This window comes from Pseudoliparis swirei, chromosome 17, assembly GCF_029220125.1.
Source record: "Pseudoliparis swirei isolate HS2019 ecotype Mariana Trench chromosome 17, NWPU_hadal_v1, whole genome shotgun sequence".
Classification (NCBI taxonomy): domain Eukaryota; kingdom Metazoa; phylum Chordata; class Actinopteri; order Perciformes; family Liparidae; genus Pseudoliparis; species Pseudoliparis swirei.
This window is the reverse complement of record NC_079404.1, coordinates 23417298-23439064: the sequence shown is the minus strand read 5'-3', so window position 1 is coordinate 23439064 and position 21767 is coordinate 23417298. Positions and strand designations below refer to the sequence as shown.

Below are 21767 nucleotides of genomic sequence, written 5' to 3'. Positions count from 1 at the left end.
TGGGATGTCCCATTAGCTTGTGTAACTGATCCCAGACCATTTTAGTTTTACCTCTCGCTTTTTCTATTACAGTCAGGAAGAAATCTGCCTTAGCCTTTCTTAATTTCATTACCACTCTGTTCCTTAGCATAGCAAAAAGTTGTCTGTCATGGCTCGATTTATTTTTAATTGCAGTTTTTAAGGCAGAATCCCGTTCTTTCATTATTTTTAAGATATTATCATTCATCCAAGGAACAGAGTGTTTGATATGTTTGTGCCTAAATTTGCAACTGAAATCCTTCATAGTGTTCTCTAATTTATCTGAGAATGTTTTACTGTCTTCCTCGATGTCTATTCCCAACAGTAGATTATCCCAATCAATAAATTGAAGAGTATGATGAAAGATATCTAGATTTCTTTTGGGGATTCTAAAGGATTCATCCTCCCTGACCAAAGGCCTAAACCGCTTGCTGGTTAGTTTCTTGACTACCAGAGTGATGGTGTGTTCACACCGGACGCGTCAAAATTTTGACGCGCGTCGAGATTACATGTTAAGTCAATGCAAAGCTGCGTCGAAGCTGCGTAGCTGCGTATTTTCCAGCGAGCAGCGCGTCAGACGCGTTTGAAGCAGCACGAATAGAGGGTTTGTCGCGGGGCGAACTCAGCGAACAGCGCGAACAGACGCAGCTCGTTGACGCGCGAGTTCAAATTTCCCAACTTTGGCAGCAAAGACGCGTGAGTCATAGTTGCGTCAACCAATCAGCGTTGAGCAGCTCCGCTCGTCATCGTCCTGCCGGTTGAAAAAAAATGGAAGACAAGATTATTATCGCCGTCTGTGGGCACCCCGAACTTTACGATACAACTCTTTATGCTTACCGAAACCGGAGCTATAAACATAAAGCGTGGAACAAGGTCGGAGAAGCCGTGGGACTTCCTGGTAAGTTTTGAATGTATGTATTTGCTTTTATTCTCGCTATTTGTTGTACTTTACCATCAACCAACCGCCGGCATATGTGTTTCATGGCAGAGGAGATCTGCCGCCGGAGGTGGAAAAGTCTCAGAGACACGTATCAAAGAGAGAAGAGAGAGAGAGCAGCGCAGTGGGAGTGCAGCTCGGTCCACTAAGGAAGTCCTCTGCGGTCCTGTCGTTCCTCGATGCATTTATGACTCCGCCCCCGACGCGTCCGACGCGTCTGGTGTGAACACCCTTTTTTCGACGCGCGTCGAGCCTGCTGCGTCAGACGCGTAGAGAATTTTTTCGACGCGTCCGGTGTGAACGCACCATTAGATTGTGGTCAGAAAGTCCAGTTACCATGTTGAGAGTTTTTAGAGCTCTATCAGGCCTATTACTAAATATTAAACAGATAAAAACATTTTTTGGGAACCAAATGTTTGAGATCGACAAGTAAATAAAACCAAATGTTTGAAAGTTACAGGAATATTATGTTTTAGATGATAATAACTGGGTGAATATTGAATGGATTTAAATAAATCATCGTCAATAGTGTAAAAAAATAAAAATATTTACTGGAAAATAATGTATTAACCAAATGTTTGAGAGTTACAGGAATATTATGTTTTTAGATGATAATAACAGGGTAAATATTGAATGTATTTAAATAAATCACCGTAAATAGTAAAAAAAAAAAAAAAAAAAATTACTGGAAGATAAAATAATTTATTGACCAACCGTTTGAGATTTACTGGAAAATATATTTTTTAGACTGATTCTAACTGGGTACATATTGAATGTATTTAAATAAATCACCGTCAATTGTGTAAAAAAAATTAATAAATAAAAAGATTTGCTGGAAATTAAAATAATGTATTCACCAAATGTTTAATATTAACTTATAAAGTGCACACCATACAAAAAGTAAACAGAAACCGGTGACAATACAAAGCATTTGAGAACACTTAAAAGACAATAATGAGAAACAAATACTGTACATGTTTTTAGGACAACGTACCAATTCTAGACTCTTGATACCGAATAAAATATAATTATACGATAACGATAGAATAGAATCTTAAAACTGCATGAAAAAGAGGTCTGCTTGAACGGCAGGGAAGGTGACGTGAACATCGAAAAAGTTTAATCTCGGACGAGCTTCCCGCTTCGTAATTGCTCCGCGTTGGAGAGACGATCCCAGCGGACGACGGTGTCGCGGTGTCAATCTTTATCGAGCGGCGCAACACGGGAACTGCTCCACAAAGAGGGGCCGCGCGGGAAGCAACTGAACATCTAACCTTTACGAGCAAACAGAGAAGGTTTACTTATAGCAACAGGTCACTTCATACACATTAAAACAGCAGAGACTTCTAAAATAGTCATTTCGAACTGTCGTAAAAATAAATAAATAAATAGATAAATAGGTATTTCTAGAACAAAGTACCCCGTGTGGAGAAAAAAACGTATTAAACAGCTTTATTTATAAGATTATAGTCATTTTAAAAGTATTTATCTACTATAAGTCTTCTCTCGGACATTCAGCACATCAAAGTCTGTACTTTAAAATTTTTGAAAAACAAAATGCATCTTCAGCCGCTGTTGCGCAAAAATAAATGTACACTGAAAGCAAAGTGTACCTGACGGAGTGAACTGGTTAAGAACCACATATATTTTTAAAATATATTTATATAAGATACTGGTATCTTTGGCCCGCAGCGTCATGAGAGAGGTTGTATTTTCTTGAAAACACGTGCACCGGAGTGAGTCGATCTTCGTTCCTCATTTCGGGAGGAAGTTTATCCTCGTTTAGGAACCGGTGGTTGCTGTCCAGTAGGGTCGAGTCATTGTTGTGGTGGTTAACGCTTCCAAAAGGTCACACAGGAGTAAAAAAAAAAGAAGAGACCCCACCCCCTTTTGTTCCACTCATCCTGGACACTGACCTCGTGGCGAGGCCTGCAGGGCGGGTCAGACGGTCTGCAGCTGGTACAGCTTGGCTCCTTTCTTCAGCAGGAAGCCCTGTTCGTTCAGGGAGCTCACGAGACCTTCGAAATCCATCACCTGGAAGACATCAACCGACGGGGGAATACATTTTAGAAATCTTCTTCGCTCTCTTGAGCTTCGGGGAAACGACACGGATGGGTTTTGTGCTTCTCGAGGACGTAAATCTGTTTTCTTTCTATATATATATATATATATATATATATATATAACAATACAATACAAATACATACAGTGTGAAATGGTGAGTTAGCTCCCTGAGCCGGAAATGTGGGCTGTGTGCAAAGGTAGGATTAAAGTGAATAAGTAATAAATACATACATATATATATATATATATATACACAAATGTAAAATGTATAAATATATATATATATTTCAAATATATATATGTAAAATATATAAAAATGTATATCTAAATTTATGGACATAAAAATACATATACATACACTACCGTTCAAAAGTTTGGGATCACTTAGAAATGTCCGTATTTTTCAAAGAAAAGCATTGTTTTTTTCAATGAAGATAACATTAAATCAATCAGAAATACACTCACTACATTGTTAATGTGGTAAATGACTATTCTAGGTGGAAACGTCTGGTTTCTAATGAAATATCTCCACAGGTGTATAGAGGCCCATTTCCATCAACTATCACTCCAGTGTTCTAATGGTACATTGTGTTTGCTAATCGCCTTAGAAGACTAATGGATGATTAGAAAACCCTTGTGCAATTATGTTAGCACAGCTGAAAACTGTTTTGCTGATGAGAGAAGCTATACAACTGGCCTTCCTTTGAGCTAGTTGATTATCTGGAGCATCACATTTGTGGGTTTGATAAGACTCTCAAAATGGCCAGAAAAAAATAACTTTCCTGTGAAACTCGCCAGTCTATTCTTGTTCTTAGAAATGAAGGCTATTCCATGCGAGAAATTGCAAAGAAACTGAAAATTTCCTCCAGCAGTGTGTACTACTCCCTTCAGAGAACAGCACAAACGGGCTCTAACCAGAGCAGAAAGAGAAGTGGGAGGCCCCGGTGCACAACTCAGCAAGAAGACAAGTACATTAGAGTCTCTCGTTTGAGAAATAGACGCCTCACAGGTCCTCAACTGGCAGCTTCTTTAAATGGTACCCGCAAAACGCCAGTGTCAACGTCGACAGTGAAGAGGCGACTCCGGGATGCTGGCCTTCTAGGCAGAGTGGCAAAGAAAAAGCCAAATCTGAGACTGGCCAATGAAAAGAAAAGATTGGGATGGGCAAAAGAACACAGGCATTGGACAGAGGAAGATTGGAAAAAGGTGTTATGGACAGATGAATCCAAGTTTGAGGTGTTTGGATCACACAGAAGAACATTTGTGAGACGCAGAACAGGTGAAAAGATGCTGGAAGAGTGCCTGACACCATCTGTCAAGCATGGTGGAGGTCATGTGATGGTCTGGGGCTGATTTGGTGCTGGGAAAGTGGGAGATTTGTACCAGGTCAAAGGGATTTTAAATAAGGAAGGCTATCACTCCATTTTGCAACGCCATGCCATACCCTGTGGGCAGCGCTTGATTGGAGCCAATTTCCTCCTCCAACAGGACAATGACCCAAAGCACACCTCCACATTGTGCAAGAACTATTGAGGGAAGAAGCAGGCAGCTTGCTGTCTGTAATGGAGTGGCCAGTCACCAGATCTCAACCCCATTGAGCTGTTGTGGGAGCAGCTTGACCGTATGGTCCGCAAGAAGTGCCCATCAAGCCAATCCAACTTGTGGAGGTGCTCCAGGAAGCGTGGGGTGACATTTCAACAGATTACCTCAACAAATTAACAGCTAGAATGCCAAAGGTCTGCAAAGCTGTAATTGCTGCAAAAGGAGCATTCTTTGACGAAAGCAAAGTTTGAAGAAAAAAATTAATACTTCAAATACAAATCATTATTTCTAACCTTGTCAATGTCTTGACTATATTTTCTATACATTTTGCAACTCATTTGATAAATAAAAGTGTGAGTTTTCATGGAAAACATGAAATTGTCTGGGTGATCCCAAACTTTTGAACGGTAGTGTATATATCTATCTATTACAAATATATATATAAAATAAATTTATGGACATAAAAATACATATACATACTGTATATATATATATATTAAAAAAATTATATATATAACAATATATATATATAAATATGTATATAAAATATATAGATAGATACATAAACATATATAAAGAAAATATATATATCTGAAAAAATATATAAATATATATATACATAAATATATATATGAAAAACACATATATATATATACATAAATAAATGTGTATATATATATATATATATGTTTGAGCCTTTTCGTGGCACGTAACTCTGTTTCCTCTCCCGGCCTCTCTGGTCTTTCACCTTGATGTTCATCTGGGCGGCCACGGATCGAAGCGTCTGGAGGTCAAACTGCGTCTGATTGGTCCTCTGGGCGTACGTGTGCAGCGCGTTGATCAGCTTCTTGGCGGCGCCCCGCTGACTCATGCCCGATCCCAGCTGAGAGCGCTGGAAGTCCAGATTGCCCAAACCATCTGAATATGTATCCGCCAGACTGAGAAGAACAACATAAAGAGAGATGCAGCGACTGAGATCACGAGCAAAGCACTCGGGACGAAAAGCACAAGGGTGTGGGTGTGTGTGTCCGTGTGTGTTTGAAAGTCTGTGTGTCTAAGTGTGTCCGGGTGTCCGTGTGTCCATGGGTGTGTGTGTTTGTCTATGTGTGTGTATCCAAGTGTGTCTGTGTCTATGTGTGTGTGTCCGTGGGTGGGTGTGTCTATGTGTGTCCGTGTGATCATGTGTGATTCTGTGTCCGTGTGTCTATGTGTGTGTGTCCAAGTGTGTGTGTGTCTGTCTGTGTCTGTCTCTGTGTGTCCATGCGTGTCCATATGCGTGTGTCCAAGTATGTTAGTCCGTGTGTCTATGTGTCAATGTGTGTGTATCTATGCGTGTGTGTCCAAGTGTCTGTGTGTGTGTGTGTGTCTAAGTGTGTATGTGTGTGTGTGTCCATGTGTGTGTGTCCATAAGTGTGACCCAAGAAAACAATAAATCCCAGAACACAGACAGATCAAACCGTCTGGTTTCCATCATCTTTAATTTGTATAAATCTCTCCGGGGCTTTTAAGAAAATAGTGACGTGTGTTATACGTCACGTGTGTTACAGGTCACGTGTGTTACAGGTCACGTGTTATACGTCATGTGTGTTACAGGTCACGTGTGTTACAGGTCACGTGTGTCTCACCTGTGTTTCATGATCTCCACCACATCCTCAGCGTCTTCTTTGGTGGCCGTCTCCCGCAGCTCCAGCCTGGCTCTCGCCTGCAAACCAACACGTCAGACAAGAAAAAGGGCAAAACGTCCCTCAAACTCACACAGGCACACAGGCACACGGACACACACACACACACAGACACACACACACACACGACCGACCTCGGTGAGTCGGATCAGAGACTCCAGCTGCCGCGTGGTGATGGGCGTGGAGTCGGCGCTGTGCGCCTGAGCTCTCAGCGACAGGTAGAAGGTCTTCAGCGTCTGGGCCGCCTCGGGGGAGAGCCGGGGGTGGACGTACCGACGGGCGTAGCTGATGTACTTCCTCAGCAGACACACCGGGATGACGTCGACGGTCTCGCCTGATTGGACCTCGACACACACACACACACACTTGACATGAGTATTCTTGATATATCACGACACACCCAGAGTGTGTCCCGTCTGTTTTTTACCTGCAGCCGCTCAGACAGCGGCATGTCCGAGTGGTCCAGCAGGATGGAGGTGTCCAGGTCGCTGCCGGCCCGCGTGACGACGGAGCCGCTGGTCCGGCCTTTCCCCGCCCGGTTGGCCATGATGTACTCCGACAGGTGGCGGTCGTGAGACTCGTCCGGGATGTCCAGGAGGAGGAAGACGACGTCGAATCGGGAGAGAATCGCCGAGCCCATTCTAAAGTTAAGGATGCACAGGTATAATTAAATAAATATTTATATATAAATAATAATAAAAATCTATATATGTATATACAGGACTGTCTCAGAAAATTAGAATATTGTGATAAAGTTCTTTATTTTCTGTAATGCAATTAAAAAAACAAAAATGTCATGCATTCTGGATTCATTACAAATCAACTGAAATATTGCAAGCCTTTTATTCTTTTAATATTGCTGATTATGGCTTACAGCTTAAGAAAACTCTAAAATCCTATCTCATAAAATTTTAATATTTCCTCAGACCAAGTAAAAAAAAAGATTTATAACAGCTGAGTGTTTGTCAAGGCTCAGGAAACCCTTGCAGGTGTTTCGAGTTAATTAGACAATTCAAGTGATTTGTTTAATACCCTACTAGTATACTTTTTCATGATATTCTAATATTTAGAGATAGGATATTTGAGTTTTCTTAAGCTGTAAGCCATAATCAGCAATATTAAAAGAATAAAAGGCTTGCAATATTTCAGTTGATTTGTAATGAATCCAGAATGCATGACAATTTTGTTTTTTTAATTGCATTACAGAAAATAAAGAACTTCATCACAATATTCTAATTTTCTGAGACAGTCCTGTATATATAATTTAAAAAAAAGAAATATATCTAAAAAATATATGTATGAATATATATATAAAGATAAATATAAATAAAAGAATATATGTATGAACATATATATATATCTAAAAAATATATATATTAAGATATATATATATAAATATATTCAAAACAATATATATTACAAAATATATATAAATAAAAAAGAAAATATGTATGTGCATATATAAAAAAATATATATATATATTTTATATACATCTATTTTGTAAAAATATATATAAAGATATATATATAAATACAAAAATATGTATGAACATATATATATAAAAAATAATATAAATATATATGAACAAAATAAATATATACTGTATATATATAAATAAGAAAACACCCCCCCCCCCCCAAAAAAATATATATCGCAAAAAAAAAATATATAAAAATCTAAATATAAAAGTTAAATCATTCAGCACTCGATCAGCTTATTGGCCAACGAGTTCACTCACTTCAGATTTTCAGACACCGTCTTGCTCCGGTTGTAATGTCCTCCGACGGGGTTGGCGGCGGCGACCACGGACGTCCTGGCGGGCAGCGAGGCCACGATGCCGGCCTTCGCCAGGCTCACCGACTGCTGCTCCATGGCCTCCATCAGCGCCTGCTGCTGGTTGCCCAGCTTGTCGAACTCGTCGATGCAGCACAGGCCTGAACACAACAGACCAGAGAAAGAGGATAAAAAGAGAAGACGAGAGCTCGAAGAAGAATAATTCATAACTTTATATTTAAAGAATTGCTCCATGCATAAATGACATTATTATAATTGTGCTTGCACTCTCTTTCCCACCTTGGTCAGACAGCACCAAGGCTCCGGCCTCCAGAGCAAAATCCCCGGTTCCTGCGTCTCGGGATAAACTCACGGTCAGACCTACGGGGAAACACAAACACTGAGAATGTAATTCACAACTTGGATTACGTTGCCAAACAAGACCTGGAAAAATAAAAACAACTGTCCAGAGATTAATCCCCACCTGCGGAGCTCAGGGAGAGGACGTACCTGCGGTGCTCGTGCTGTTGCCGCACACATAGATTCCTCTGGGAGCCAAGTTACACACCGCCTAGTACACACAATGAATACACAAGTGTTATGTTTACATGAGCACACACAGAGAGACGGGTGTGTAGAAGGTGTAGCCGCAGGGTACGACATTTACACATTTTTCAGGGGCATTTAAAATGAAAAAATAAAATAAATTGGGGGCACTTTTTTGAAACTTGTGAATTAACATTTAATCTTTGTTCAAAAATAATAAATATACTTATTTAGGATTAAAGTATACGAGCAATTGTCATAAAAATGGCAATATGACTATTACACAGGAAACATAAATCAAGACAATCATATTCAATGTTATTCTTATTTTTTGTGGTTATTATTACATTTTTAAACTACTATTAACAATTATAATTTTTGGGTGCATTTATGGGGGCATTTCTTTTTGCCCCTCCTCCTCGAGTGATATCAGGGGCCACATTATATTTCTGGGGGTCGTTCTGGCTTAGTGTTTTCCGGCTCCGTGTGACGCGTCTCTACCTGCAGCATCTGGCTCTTCCCCACGCCGGGGTCCCCCACCATCAGGATGTGGGGGTCCCCCCGAACCGGGACGCTGTTCTTGTCCGTGTGTTTCTGTCGACCTCCAAACAACACCAGGGCCAGAGCGGCCTTCACCAGCTGGGACACACACACAACACACACACACACACACAACGTCGGCCCGAGGACAGAAAACACCCCCGTTTACCGGGGGTGTGAAGAAATATATCCATTTGTAACTTCTGATGAAAAGGCTGTTGGGGGGGTCTGAGTCTCGTTGGGAGGTCTGAGTCTCGTTGGGGGGGGGGGTCTGAGTCTCGTTGGCGGCGGGCGACTCACCAGCTGTCCGTAGATGACGGGACACAAAGAGCTGAGAGCAGAGAGAAAACCAGAGTTACGAGTCCGAAACTAATAATAATAATAAACATAATGAATATAATAATAAACATCTCACTGCACGATGAGCCTCAGCAGGTCCGGCTGGGACTGGATCTCCTGGACGGCGTACAGCTCCTTCAGGGTGAACTCCTCCCCCCCACAGCGGTCTTCAAGCGACCCCCCTGACCCCTGAGCCAACTTGGACCTTTGACCTAAGAACCAGAGAACACCTTATCGCTCTGTTTTAAAATAAATGTAACAGCTGAGCAGGACTCGGGTCCAAACGAGCTTCAGAACCTTTAGTGTTGCTGACTGAAGTGGCGTCGATGTAGAGGAGGAACACGCACTGGTCCTTGTTCCCCCGGGAAGTCCCTGCAGAGGAAAGAGTGTTAGGAGAGAGAGCCCAACTGTATGTGTGTGTATATATATATTATTTATATATATATTATAATAAATATATTAATAATATATATTAATAGTATATATATATATAATATATATTAATACTATTATATATAATAAGAATTATATATATCAATAGTATAAATATATATTAATACTATTATATATAATAAGAATTATACATATCAATAGTATAAATATTTAAATTATATATATATATTAATATTATATATAAATATATATATATTATACATATATTATTAGTATTTATATAATAAATATATATAATATATATATACATATATAATATATATATAATTAATATATATAATAAATATATATATATATATATCTTACATTTAACTAACTGCCAATAAGAGGCAAAAGTTTACTCCAACCCTAAACTCCAACTTAAAGACATGTGTGTGTGTGTGTGTGTATGTATGTGTGTGTGTGTGTGTGTGCGTTTTGTACCGTCGCTGGTGACCCTGACGATGCCGGTCACCGTGACCGTGTCTCCGGGGACGCAGCTGTCGCAGAGGTCGGAGGTCAGGTGACACTCCACGGTGCGCGGGATGCGTCCGGTCTCCCTCTGCTCCCCGCCGATCAGCTCCTGCACCCTGACGGAGCACGCAGACACAAACGGCGGTCAGATGAAGTATGACCACGACATAAGTGTCCACAAACAAACAAACAAACACACACACACACACACACATCTCCTGTAATTCAGCCGCTGGATGGTGGACTCACTTGATGATCTGGAAGTCGACGGTGTGAGTCAGAGGAGAGTTCCGGATCGGGGCGAAGGAACGACTGCGGCAATCGGGCTGGATGCACTTATTGAAAGACACATGGGCACGCTTAAGTAATCATTTATATATATATATATATATATATTAATAATATATAGCAGGGCTCCAGACTAACTTTTTTAACTAGGAGCACAGTCGCTCCTAACTTAAAATGTTAGGGGCGCAAGCAGAAAATTTAGGGGCGCACTTTTTCCTGGGTCAAAATGGGTCTTGGGTGCTCCCAAAAAAATGTTTTGCGCGCTACACGCGCACCTTCTATTCATGCAGTCGAGCTATTGAGTGCGTGATCAGCAGCTGGCCGCTCGGTCCATTCACGCACCTCACTGTTGTGTATTGATCAGACAAGACACGCTTATCAACTCCAGTGTTTCCGATCACTGAAATCAGTATCTGCCGATCACCGATAATACCGATCACTGAAATCAGTATCTGCCGATCCGATAATACCAATCACCGATCACGGTGTTGATTGAAGCATTCTATTTATTGTGTAGCATTATTGCCTAGGACTATGAGGAAATACATATATAAAGCAACTCAAACATTAAAGAAATTACCGATTTCTTTAAACATTTAGGACTTTTACTTTGAAAAATGTCCTAATTGATACATTAAAATAGTTTAATCGCTATTGTAGGGGATTTCAGATATGTATGGAACACATCTGCATCATTCATTTCCTGGAACTCTTGGGGAAATCTATTTACAGGACTTTTCTTAACATACAAAAGACTGACTAATTTTTATAAACTCTTCCTTGGTCCAGTAAAAATGTTTTAATGTTAGCATAATTTAAGCTAAATCTCAGAAACTATCTATAAAGATACATCAGTTCATTGTTTACTTTTATATGTTAGTGTATGATTTGTCGACATCTTATTTTGATAAACGGATGTTGTTTCACGTGGTTCTTTCCGCTAACTTTGCAAAACCGGATGTTGTCACTTAAATCCTTCCGCTAACTTTATCAAAATCCTCGCTCTCCTGATGGAATGTGTTTACCGTGAGCATCAGTCTATAAGGGCAGACATGTGAGAGTCGGCTGAGTTGACCCAGAGATTCAACTCGGGGACGGGACGCCGCTTCGGTGGTGAGGATCCTCTGACCTCTCTCTCTGCGGCCCTCGGCCTCGTTGCGTCTCCGTTGCGGTGCGCCTCTTTTCACACATTAGCCCCCCCTCACACAGGCCAGCCTTCTTCTTCGGTTTTCGTCTCCTTTCTTCTTCTTCTGGAGTTAATGTCGGTTAGCAAACCAGTCATTCAGGCATTACCGCTAACTATAGTGGGCTGAAGTGTAGAACAAGTTTGTAAGCAACAAAAATATTTAATAACAAAAAAAAGAAATCTGCTAATTTACTGGTCGCGCATGCGCGAGTTGATGAAAAATTTACTCGCACTGTGTCTAATTTTAGGCGCAAAATGCGACCATTTGGTCACAGTCTGGAGCCCTGTATAGTAATAGTATGTATATTATTATTTATATATAAATATATATTATTATTTTATCAATAATATATATATTAATAGTATATATATATAATATATATTAATACTATTATATATAATATTAATGATATATATTAATATTATTATAAATATATAAATTCTATATACATATATATTAATATTATATATAAATAAATCTATATTATACATATAATTATTAGTATTTATAATATTATAAATATATATAATATATATATACATATATAACGTATAGATACATATATAATATATATACACACACACAAAGATGTGTGTAAACAAAGAAACAGAGAGCTGAATGTGTGTGTGTGTGTGTGTGTTCGTACCTTGGTAGGTGTGGCGTACTTCCCGTGCTGCAGGGGCAGCGACTGCAGGTGCGCGCCGCCCCCCAGGCACCTGAAGGCCATGCGGGTGCACAGCGGGCGGATGTTGCTCACGCGGACCACCGTCCCCCTCACGGCCACCAGCCGGCCGAACACGCTGGCGCGCAGCGTCCGCAGAGCGCTCAGCGGCTCGTAGTTGTAGAGCCTGGGAGTTACGAGAGAGAGAGAAGTCGGGCGGTGGCGAGTCGGAGAAAACGGTCGGTCGTGCGACCGCACGACCTCCGTGTGACCAATGGATGAACGAGACGTCTCAAGGACTTTAAACCACGTTTACAGGAACTAACATTCAGTCAAATACCAGTGAAGACATGAAGAGGTGAGAACATGTTGTATTTAAACTAAGAATGAGGATTCAAAAGCATAGAGGAGAGAGAGAGAGAGAGGGGGGGAGGAGTGAGAGAGAGAGGGGGTAAGGGAGAGGGATTGAGGGAGAGAGAGTGAGAGAGAGAGAGGGGGAATGAGGGATAGAGAGGGAGTGAGGGAGAGAGATAGAGGGAGTGAGGGAATGAGGGAGAGAGACGGAGAGACAGAGGGAGTGAGAGAGAGAGAGGGGGAATGAGGGATAGAGAGGGAGTGAGATAGAGAGGGGGGGTAAGGGAGAGACAGAGGGAGAGGGATTGAGGGAGAGAGTGAGAGAGAGAGGGGGGGTAAGGGAGACAGAGGAGAGGATTGAGGAGAGGAGAGTGAGAGAGAGAGGGGGTAAGGGAGAGACAGAGGGAGAGGGATTGAGGGAGAGGGAGAGAGTGAGAGAGAGAGGGGGGGTAAGGGAGAGACAGAGGGAGAGGGATTGAGGGAGAGGAGAGAGAGTGAGAGAGAGAGGGGGAATGAGGGATAGAGAGGGGGGGGGGAGGAGTGAGAGAGAGAGAGAGAGGGGGAATGAGGGATAGAGAGAGGTTGTGAGAGAGAGTGAGGGAGAGATAGAGGGAGTGAGGGAATGAGGGAGAGCGACAGAGGGAGTGAGAAGGAGACAGAGGGAGACGGAGGGAGAGAGAGAGAGAGAGGGAGTGAGGAAATGAGGGAGAGAGAGGGAGTGAGAGAGAGGGAGACAGAGACAGAGAGAGAGACTCATGTATTTCCAGGACTTTAAACTAAATTTCCATGACCAAACATTTTGTGAAATCTCCGTGTCTACATGACTATAAACCTTAAATGACACAAATTAATTAAATACATTTTTTTTAGAATTTCATGACTTCCAGGTTTTACCTCGCGCTGACGTGAGGGATGTTGACGATCGGCGGAGCGACGGGAAGCTCCTCCCCCTGCAGCTCGGCGGCCTGCTGCTCCAAATCAACGGTCAACACCTGGAACACACACACACACACACCAAGTTAACCAGAACTTGCAATTTCCCATTCAATGTTTATGTACAGAGAACTTAACTAATAAACCGAGCACATAGCTTCATGTCCACATTCTGAACGGCTGAAACTTGCGGATGACGTGTGTGTGTGTGTGTGTGTGTGTGTGTGTACCTGGTGGACGGCCAATCCCAGACAGTTGAGGACGGTCTCCGGCTGTTCCTTCAGCTCCGTGGGCAGGTCCGGTAGAGCGGCGCGCACCGCGGCGTTTACAGTCAAGTCGGCGTAATCCACCAGAACACTGCCCTGCCGCTCGATCTCATCCTGAGGACACGGACACACACACACACACACACACACACACACAATGAAGAACTGTCATGTCGATATGTGGCCAATAAAAGCAGATATTCTCCCACCGGCTCACTGACCTTGTCATACAGCTCAATCTTGGAGGTGAAATATTTCTCAAACACTTTGATCTTCTCCACAATGGGAGAGCTCTCGATGAAGCCTGAGCACCAAACAGAAACTTCAGTTACAAAGACACAGAAGAGCCGCATCATCATCATCATCATCATCATGGTGGACAGACGCCAACCTTCAGTGAAGTAGAGCGCCCAGCCCTTGTAGGGACACAGTCTGTCCAGAGTCGCCTGACAAAGGACTGAAGAGGAAGAAAAGAGGTGAAGATTTATTATCATGATCTTTATTCTCGCAGCTTTTTCTCGTGTTAATTTCATTTTCTCGAGATAAAAAGTCGGAAGGTCAGACGCTCATGTTCCGTCATCTGGTTTTATGTTTCCCTCACACCTCCACACGTACGAAGCCGTCAGCTAACAGAAATAATGTTGATCCTTTGAAAACAAATATATTTTATAGATATTGAGATACGAGTCCTCATAAAAGTTGATTCCTGGACGGATTGAACTCACCTCTCTGGCTGCTTAAGGGCTCGTTTCCTGATCCTCCTCCACGAGCACCTCCTCCTCCTCCTCCTCCTCTCCACCCTCCTCCACCTGCTGCTGCTCCACCTCTCCTCCATCCTCCTCTTCCTCTCCAACCACTACTACTACTGCCTCCTCCTCCTCCCCTCCATGAGCCTCTTCTGGATTCCTCTCCACTCATTACTTTCCTGAAGCGAGGAGGAAAGAGCACATTGGTGAATGACATTTCTTCTTCTGTTGTTTTTGAGTCAAATATTTAAATAGCTTCCAAGTGACTTCTTCTTTTCCACTTTTTCCAACTCACTTTAAATGATATTAAATAAGTGCAGAGGGAAAATAAATAATTAGCCCAATTGTATGCTTTTAATATCAACACAGGACATGTCTCACTGTATTTCTGTGCATGTTGCTATGAGTATATACAGCAACAAAAATGTGTAATTTAATATATTTAATATTGTAATTTTTACACGGCGCCAAACTCCATTTTTAAAAACGGGCATTTAGTTGACATTGAATTAACGTTACAGCCCAAAATAAACACTTTAAATCAAACGTGTTGAACTCAAAATCTACTTTTACGTTTGTTTAGACGTCGTTGTTAGCTTCAGCCTTAAGTTACGTCGACTTTCATTACGTTTTACTAGCTAAATGTTGCCTTGAAACACGATGACAGCGCGATAAAAACCTTTCGAGTCGCCTTGAGGAACCGTGTGGCGGTTAAAAAGCGTCAAAAAGGTGTTAAATTAACTCAAAACGGGACGAATTTAAGGTAAAGTTTACACTCAACGGGCTGTAATAATTTCCCTCCACAGACCTTGAAACTTCTTCTTCGTCTTCTTCCGGTTTAATGTGCGACAGTGGGTTCTCGCGCCCTCTGCTGCCCCCTAGAGGACAGAAACGTTACTGCAGATACGAATAATAAATACTTTAAATTTAAAATATCGTATTATATGTGTGGTGGCAATTAATTCACGAACAGTAGATATTATTAGTTAAATTTAACCCAACATTAGAAGATATTTAAGCGTGTTTGCTATGTTTTTATATAATGACGACGACCTTCAATGACATTACAACGACATTAAACGACAACATCCCCGACTCTGCTGTGAGACTGGAACAGCTAACATGCTACCGAGCGGACAGAGCCCTCGCTGATGGAGGGAAAACTCGCGGCGGCGGGGTATGTGTTTACATCCGGGACGCATGGTGCCGGGACGCTGCCGTGGTATGTAAACACTGCTCACCACTGGCGGAGTTTATGATCGTAAGGTGCCGTCCTTTTTATCTGCCGAGGGAATTCACGGCGATTCTGCTAGTCGCTGTTTACATCCCCCCGACCTCCAACAACAGTGATAGAAATGCGGCACTCGGTGAACTGTATCAGGCCATCAGCGAACAACAGACGGCTCACCCAGACGGCTTCACCATCTTTGCTGGAGATTTCAACCATGCAAACCTTAAGACTGTCCTTCCCAAACTACACCAGCATGTTGATTTCCTACAAGAGGAGACAACATTTTGGATCTGGTCTACACAACCCACAAAGGAGCGTACAAGGCCTCCCCCACATAGGTCTCTCTGACCACATCACCGTCATGCTAATGCCAGCATACAGACCCAGAGTGAAAGCCTCCAGACCGGTTCTGAAGCAGGTATGGTGTGGCCAGAGGGGCCTCCTGCGCCTCCAAGACTGCTTTGACTCAACAGACTGGGGAATGTTTAAACAGGCAGCCACATACAACGACCACACTGACATTGGGGAGTACACAGACACTGTTACTTCTTACATTAGCAAGTGCATTGATGATGTGACCCATGTAAAGACCATCACCACTGGCTAACCAGAAGCCGTGGCTAACGGGAAGTCCATCGGCTGCTGAGGACTAGAAATAGGGTCTTCAGAGCTGGGGACGAAACGGACCTGAAAACAGCGAGAGCCAACCTGTCCCACGGCATCAGGAAAGCAAAAATTCCTACACAAAAAAGATAACCCGGCACTTTAAAGACAGCAGAGACACACGCAGCCTGTGGCGGGGCATTCAGACCATCACAGACTATAAACCCACGCCACAGAACTGCGACAGCAACATCTCTCTGCTAAACAACCTCAACAGCTTCTTTGCCCGGTTTGAAGCACAGAACAGCACTCGTCCACACAAGACTCCGCCCCCTCCCACGATCAGGTTCTGTGCCTGTCTGCTGCCAGCGTGAAGAGGACTCTCTCGTCCATCAACACCCACAAGGCAACAGGTCCAGACAACATCCCTGGTCGTGTGCTGAAGGACTGCGCAGAGGAGCTTAAGGACGTCTTCACGGATGTCTTTAATACTTCTCTGAGACAAGCTGTTGTTCCATCATGCTTCAAGGTAACCACCATCATACCTGTGCCAAAGAAATCCACTCCGTCCTGCTTCAACGACTATCGTCCAGTGGCACTGACCCCATAATCATGAAGTGCTTTGAACGACTAGTCATGTCGCATATCAAATCCATTCTCCCCCACTCTGGACCCTTTCCAGTTTGCATACGGGCCAAACGGTCCACGGAGGATGCAATCTGCTCTGCTCTCCACCCAGCCCTCACCCACCTGGACAAAAAGACTCCTATGTAAGAATGCTGTTCATAGACTTTAGCTCAGCATTCAACACAATCATCCCACAACAACTAATCTGCAAACTTGACCAGCTGGGGCTCAACACCTCGCTGTGTAACTGGCTGCTGGACTTCCTGAGTGAGAGGCCACAAGCAGTACGTGTTGGCAACAACACCTCGAGCAGCATCACACTCAGCACAGGGGCCCCTCAGGGCTGTGTGCTCAGTCCCCTGCTCTTCACCTTGCTGACTCACGACTGCAAAACCAGCTACAGCACCAATCACATGGTCAAGTTTGCAGGCGACACAACATTGATAGGTCTCATCACCAAGGATGACGAGACCCTCTACAGGAGGGAGGTCAACCTTCTGACCACGTGGTGCGGAGCCAACAACCTCCTGCTCAACAACAGCAAGACCAAAGAGATCGTTGCTGACTTCCGGAAAGGCCACACCCATCACCCACCACTGACCATCAACGGTGTGGACATTGAGCAGGTCAGCAGCACCAAATTCCTGGGGTGGAAATCAGTGAGGACCTCTCGTGGACAGCCAACACTACATCGCTGGCAAAGAAAGCACAGAGGCGCCTCTACTTCCTCCGGAAACTGAGGAAAGCAGGTAGCCCCCATCCATCATGTGCACCTTCTACTGCGGCACCATCGAGAGTATCCTGACCAACAGCATCACTGTGTGGGGCGGAAGCTACACAGACCACAGCAGGAACGCCCTGCAGCGCATAGTGAAGGCAGCTGGAAGGATCATGGGTGCCTCACTCCCCCCCCTCCCATCCCTGCAGGACATATACAACACCCGCCTCACCCGCAAAGCGACCTCGATTGTGAGTGACCCTGCCACCCCTCACACGGTCTCTTCAGCCTCCTGCCCTCTGGGAGGAGATATGGAGCCTCCGGCTCACACCGCCAGGCTGTCCAACAGCTTCATCCACCAGGCTGTCAGGAAGCTGAACTCTCTCCCCATCCTCCACTCCGTCCTCTTTCAGACTCACATGTCTGAATGCTGCTAGCACAATTTATGTTGTCTATATGTTTACATGTTTCTTACTATTTTTGCACTTTATGTTGTCTATGCACTTTATGTTGTCTATATGTTCACATGTTTTTTACTATTTTTGCACTCTATGTTGTCTATATGTTGTACAATTCACTTTATGTTGGACAGAAGAGAAACGCAATTTCGATCTTCTGTATGTTTGCACATATGGAAAATTGACAAATAAAACTGACTCTCTGACTCTGACATATGTTGACGGCTCTCTACCGCCATCGTGTGGACATGTTGCATCATTGCATCAGAAAAAAATGACCACACATTTGTTTGTATTTTTTTATTTGATTTTGTGCACTGCTGTGTTTGTGTTGTGATTTTTACATGTATCCTATCATTTTATTAATGAATTCAATTTTTTATCAGTGCATTTAAAAAAAGTGCTGTAAAAATAAACGTGACTTGACCCAATTCATGCACACTGCATTAATGTTATTTAAAAAAAATGTTGTCTAATTGCCTCTAAATATATTAAATAAAAGACGCTATCACTGAACTAGTAACATTTCAATAGGATAGACCGACTATTCTTTTACACAACGCCCCTTGAATGTGAAAAAAGTGAAAAAAAATACTACTTTTATTATGACATTTCCTTATACGAAAGATATAGAATGAGTTTCACTGGATGAATTATTGAACTTTAAGTGCCTTATTTTATATTCCTACACTTGTGAGGACTCAAATAAATTTTTCTCTTTATTGTTGTTGCACAAAGTAAAGATGAGAACAGAAAACCCTTATGAAACGGAAACTGGTCACAAGTAAGTTTTGTAGTTCGACTATGTTGAGGAAATGTTACTTCCTGTATTCTTGTTGTTCTTAGTTTGTACTCTAGGTTGAAATGCACTTATTGTAAGTCGCTTTGGATAAAAGCGTCTGCTAAATGACATGTAATGTAATGTAAAGTACATTATTAATTATGTAATACGGTTGTGTGCGACATTATAAATAGTAAGTAGATAATAAGTAGATGGTGAGCTGCCTGTCAGCACAACATAGTTGTCTCCACCAAACGTTGTGTATCGCCTTTCAGTAGCCGAGAGAAAATAGTCCGTTTGTTTGTCTGTTGCATAACAACGTTCAGGAAAACACACACACACACACAGACATATACACACACACACACATAGAGAAAAGCGCTTACGGTAGGAAATTGAAAGTTGGTGAGCAAAGACTCAGTGATCAGTAAATGTCTTCATTGACACACGGTGTGTGTTGACGTGTGTGTCTGTGTTGAGGTGTGTGTTGGTGTGTGTGTCTGTGTTGAGGTGTGTGTGTCTGTGTTGAGGTGTGTGTTGGTGTGTGTGTCTGTGTTGAGGTGTGTGTTGGTGTGTTTTATGACTGCATTTTAGCTCTAAACCCCAGTGAGCCTGTCTCTTCATCTCAACTCATTTGTCTATTTACTGCACACTAAATGGTCTATTAGTGTGTGTGTCTCTGTGTTTGTGTGTGTGTGTTTGTGTGTGTGTGTATTCGTAGAAACGGAGTCCCTCTCAAATCACCGGTTTCCAGCGGTGAGGATTGATTGGTTTTAACTGAATATGTGGAAACGAGTCCCAGCTGAACTCGATTAGATTTCGTACATTTCCCGAGAGAAAATATTATGTAACAACTCCGTAATGTCTTTGATATCGAGTCGCCCCCTGGTGGTCAGGAGAGAGAATGCAGCGTTAACACATGAAGCGTAGACTTCTATACAACCAGAGGAGTCGCCCCCTGGTGGTCAGGAGAGAGAATGCAGCTTTAACACATGAAGCGTAGACTTCTATACAACCAGAGGAGTCGCCCCCTGGTGGTCAGGAGAGAGAATGCAGCTTTAACACATGAAGCATAGACTTCTATACAACCAAAGGAGTCGAGAGGTCTTCTTCTGCCTATTGGAGCTTTTAAAACAACCGACCGATGCATTACCGCCACCTAGTGGTGGGAAGCTGTAGTTCGCCCTGATGGATCGAGCCGCTCCGCTCTCATCTCACTAATCTGTCTTCAAAGAGGCAAATCGATCTGGAACAGAGAAGTAGAATAAATAAATGAATAAATACAAAATAAATCACAAAAATAGACTTTCTTTCTCGCGCTTTGATTCTGAGATGTGGTACTTTTTTTATTTATTTTTTTGGTGTGAAATCAAAAGTTTAACCATCGGAGCAGAAAACAAAACAAAGGCTTTTACGTGCTTTGTGAATTTTAGTGTGCGTCAGTCGGTGTGTGTATCGTGACCGGCAGCAGGGAGCTCATTGGCTGCAGCCGCGGTGCACACACACACATACATGCGCACGCACACACAAAAGACTAAGTCACACAAAATAAATCTGCAGCTCTGACCCGCTGCGTGGGGATTCCCATGAATCGAACGTCATTTGGTCTAACACACACACACACAAGCACACAGACACACACACACGCCCACAGACACACACACAAGCACACACAGACAGACACACACATAGTTTATAGCAGATCTGTTATGACACAAACACACATACACACACAGTTCACAGAGCTGTTATGACACACACACACACTAAAAACACACACACTCACACAGATATACACACACAGTTCATAGCAGAGCTGTTATGACGAACAGACACACACACACACACACACAAACACACAGACACACACACACGGTTCACACAGCTGTAATGCCTCTCTTCGCCACTGGGGGGCAGCAGAACTCTGCAGTGAAAAGTCAAATAATCCCCGTTTGAATCTTTCATTCCCTCTGATTCTAAACTCCCTTCGGCCTGCATCTTTCCTCCATTCCTCCTGTTGACCCCCCCCCCCCTCTCCCCCCCCTCTCTGTCACAGGCTTCACTGCTTTACCAATTCCATCAAAAAGCCATTTAACAAACCTGGACCTGGGCAGCCGTGCCTCCTCTCAAGACCTTCATTTTTCCATCTCTCTCTCCCTCTCCCTCTCTCTTTTCTCCCAGTCTTTAAATCCCTCCCTTTTTCCTTTCCCCACCACTGTATCTCTCTCTCTCCCTCTCTCTTTTCTCCCACTGTCTTTAAATCCCTCCCTTTTTCCTTTCCCCACCACTGTATCTCTCTCTCTCTCCCCCCCTCTCCCTCTCTCTTTTCTCCCACTGTCTTTAAATCCCTCCCTTTTCCCTCTCCCTCTCTCTTTTCTCCCAGTCTTTAAATCCCTCCCTTTTCCCTTTCCCCACCACTGTATCTCTCTCCCTCCCGTCTGGAAGGATGCGTCGTACAGTCGCTCCTGTTACGACCTCAGACACTTAGGAAGTAGGACCCAATTGCACGACCCGGGAGACAGAGATAAAGTATTTGTAAGTACTTTATTTTTCGGTTCGGCAGTGA

General features: G+C 42.9%; 1 protein-coding gene across 1 annotated transcript; it reads right to left on the bottom strand.

The window, feature by feature from the left end:
* Positions 1 to 1800: 1800 nt before the first annotated feature.
* On the bottom strand, positions 1801 to 15537 carry LOC130207600 (DNA helicase MCM8-like). Its single transcript, XM_056436248.1, has 22 exons — positions 15463 to 15537; positions 14893 to 14962; positions 14763 to 14826; positions 14429 to 14494; positions 14259 to 14341; positions 14002 to 14151; positions 13733 to 13830; positions 12470 to 12671; positions 10598 to 10683; positions 10319 to 10464; positions 9740 to 9814; positions 9519 to 9654; positions 9404 to 9434; positions 9065 to 9202; positions 8528 to 8588; positions 8318 to 8398; positions 7983 to 8178; positions 6671 to 6884; positions 6378 to 6587; positions 6187 to 6263; positions 5310 to 5499; positions 1801 to 2989 (listed from the first exon to the last, which is right to left on the bottom strand). The coding sequence occupies exons 2-22, from the start codon at positions 14953 to 14955 to the stop codon at positions 2897 to 2899; spliced, it is 2460 nt and encodes an 819-aa protein (XP_056292223.1). The 5' UTR covers positions 14956 to 14962; positions 15463 to 15537; the 3' UTR covers positions 1801 to 2896.
* Positions 15538 to 21767: the final 6230 nt, after the last annotated feature.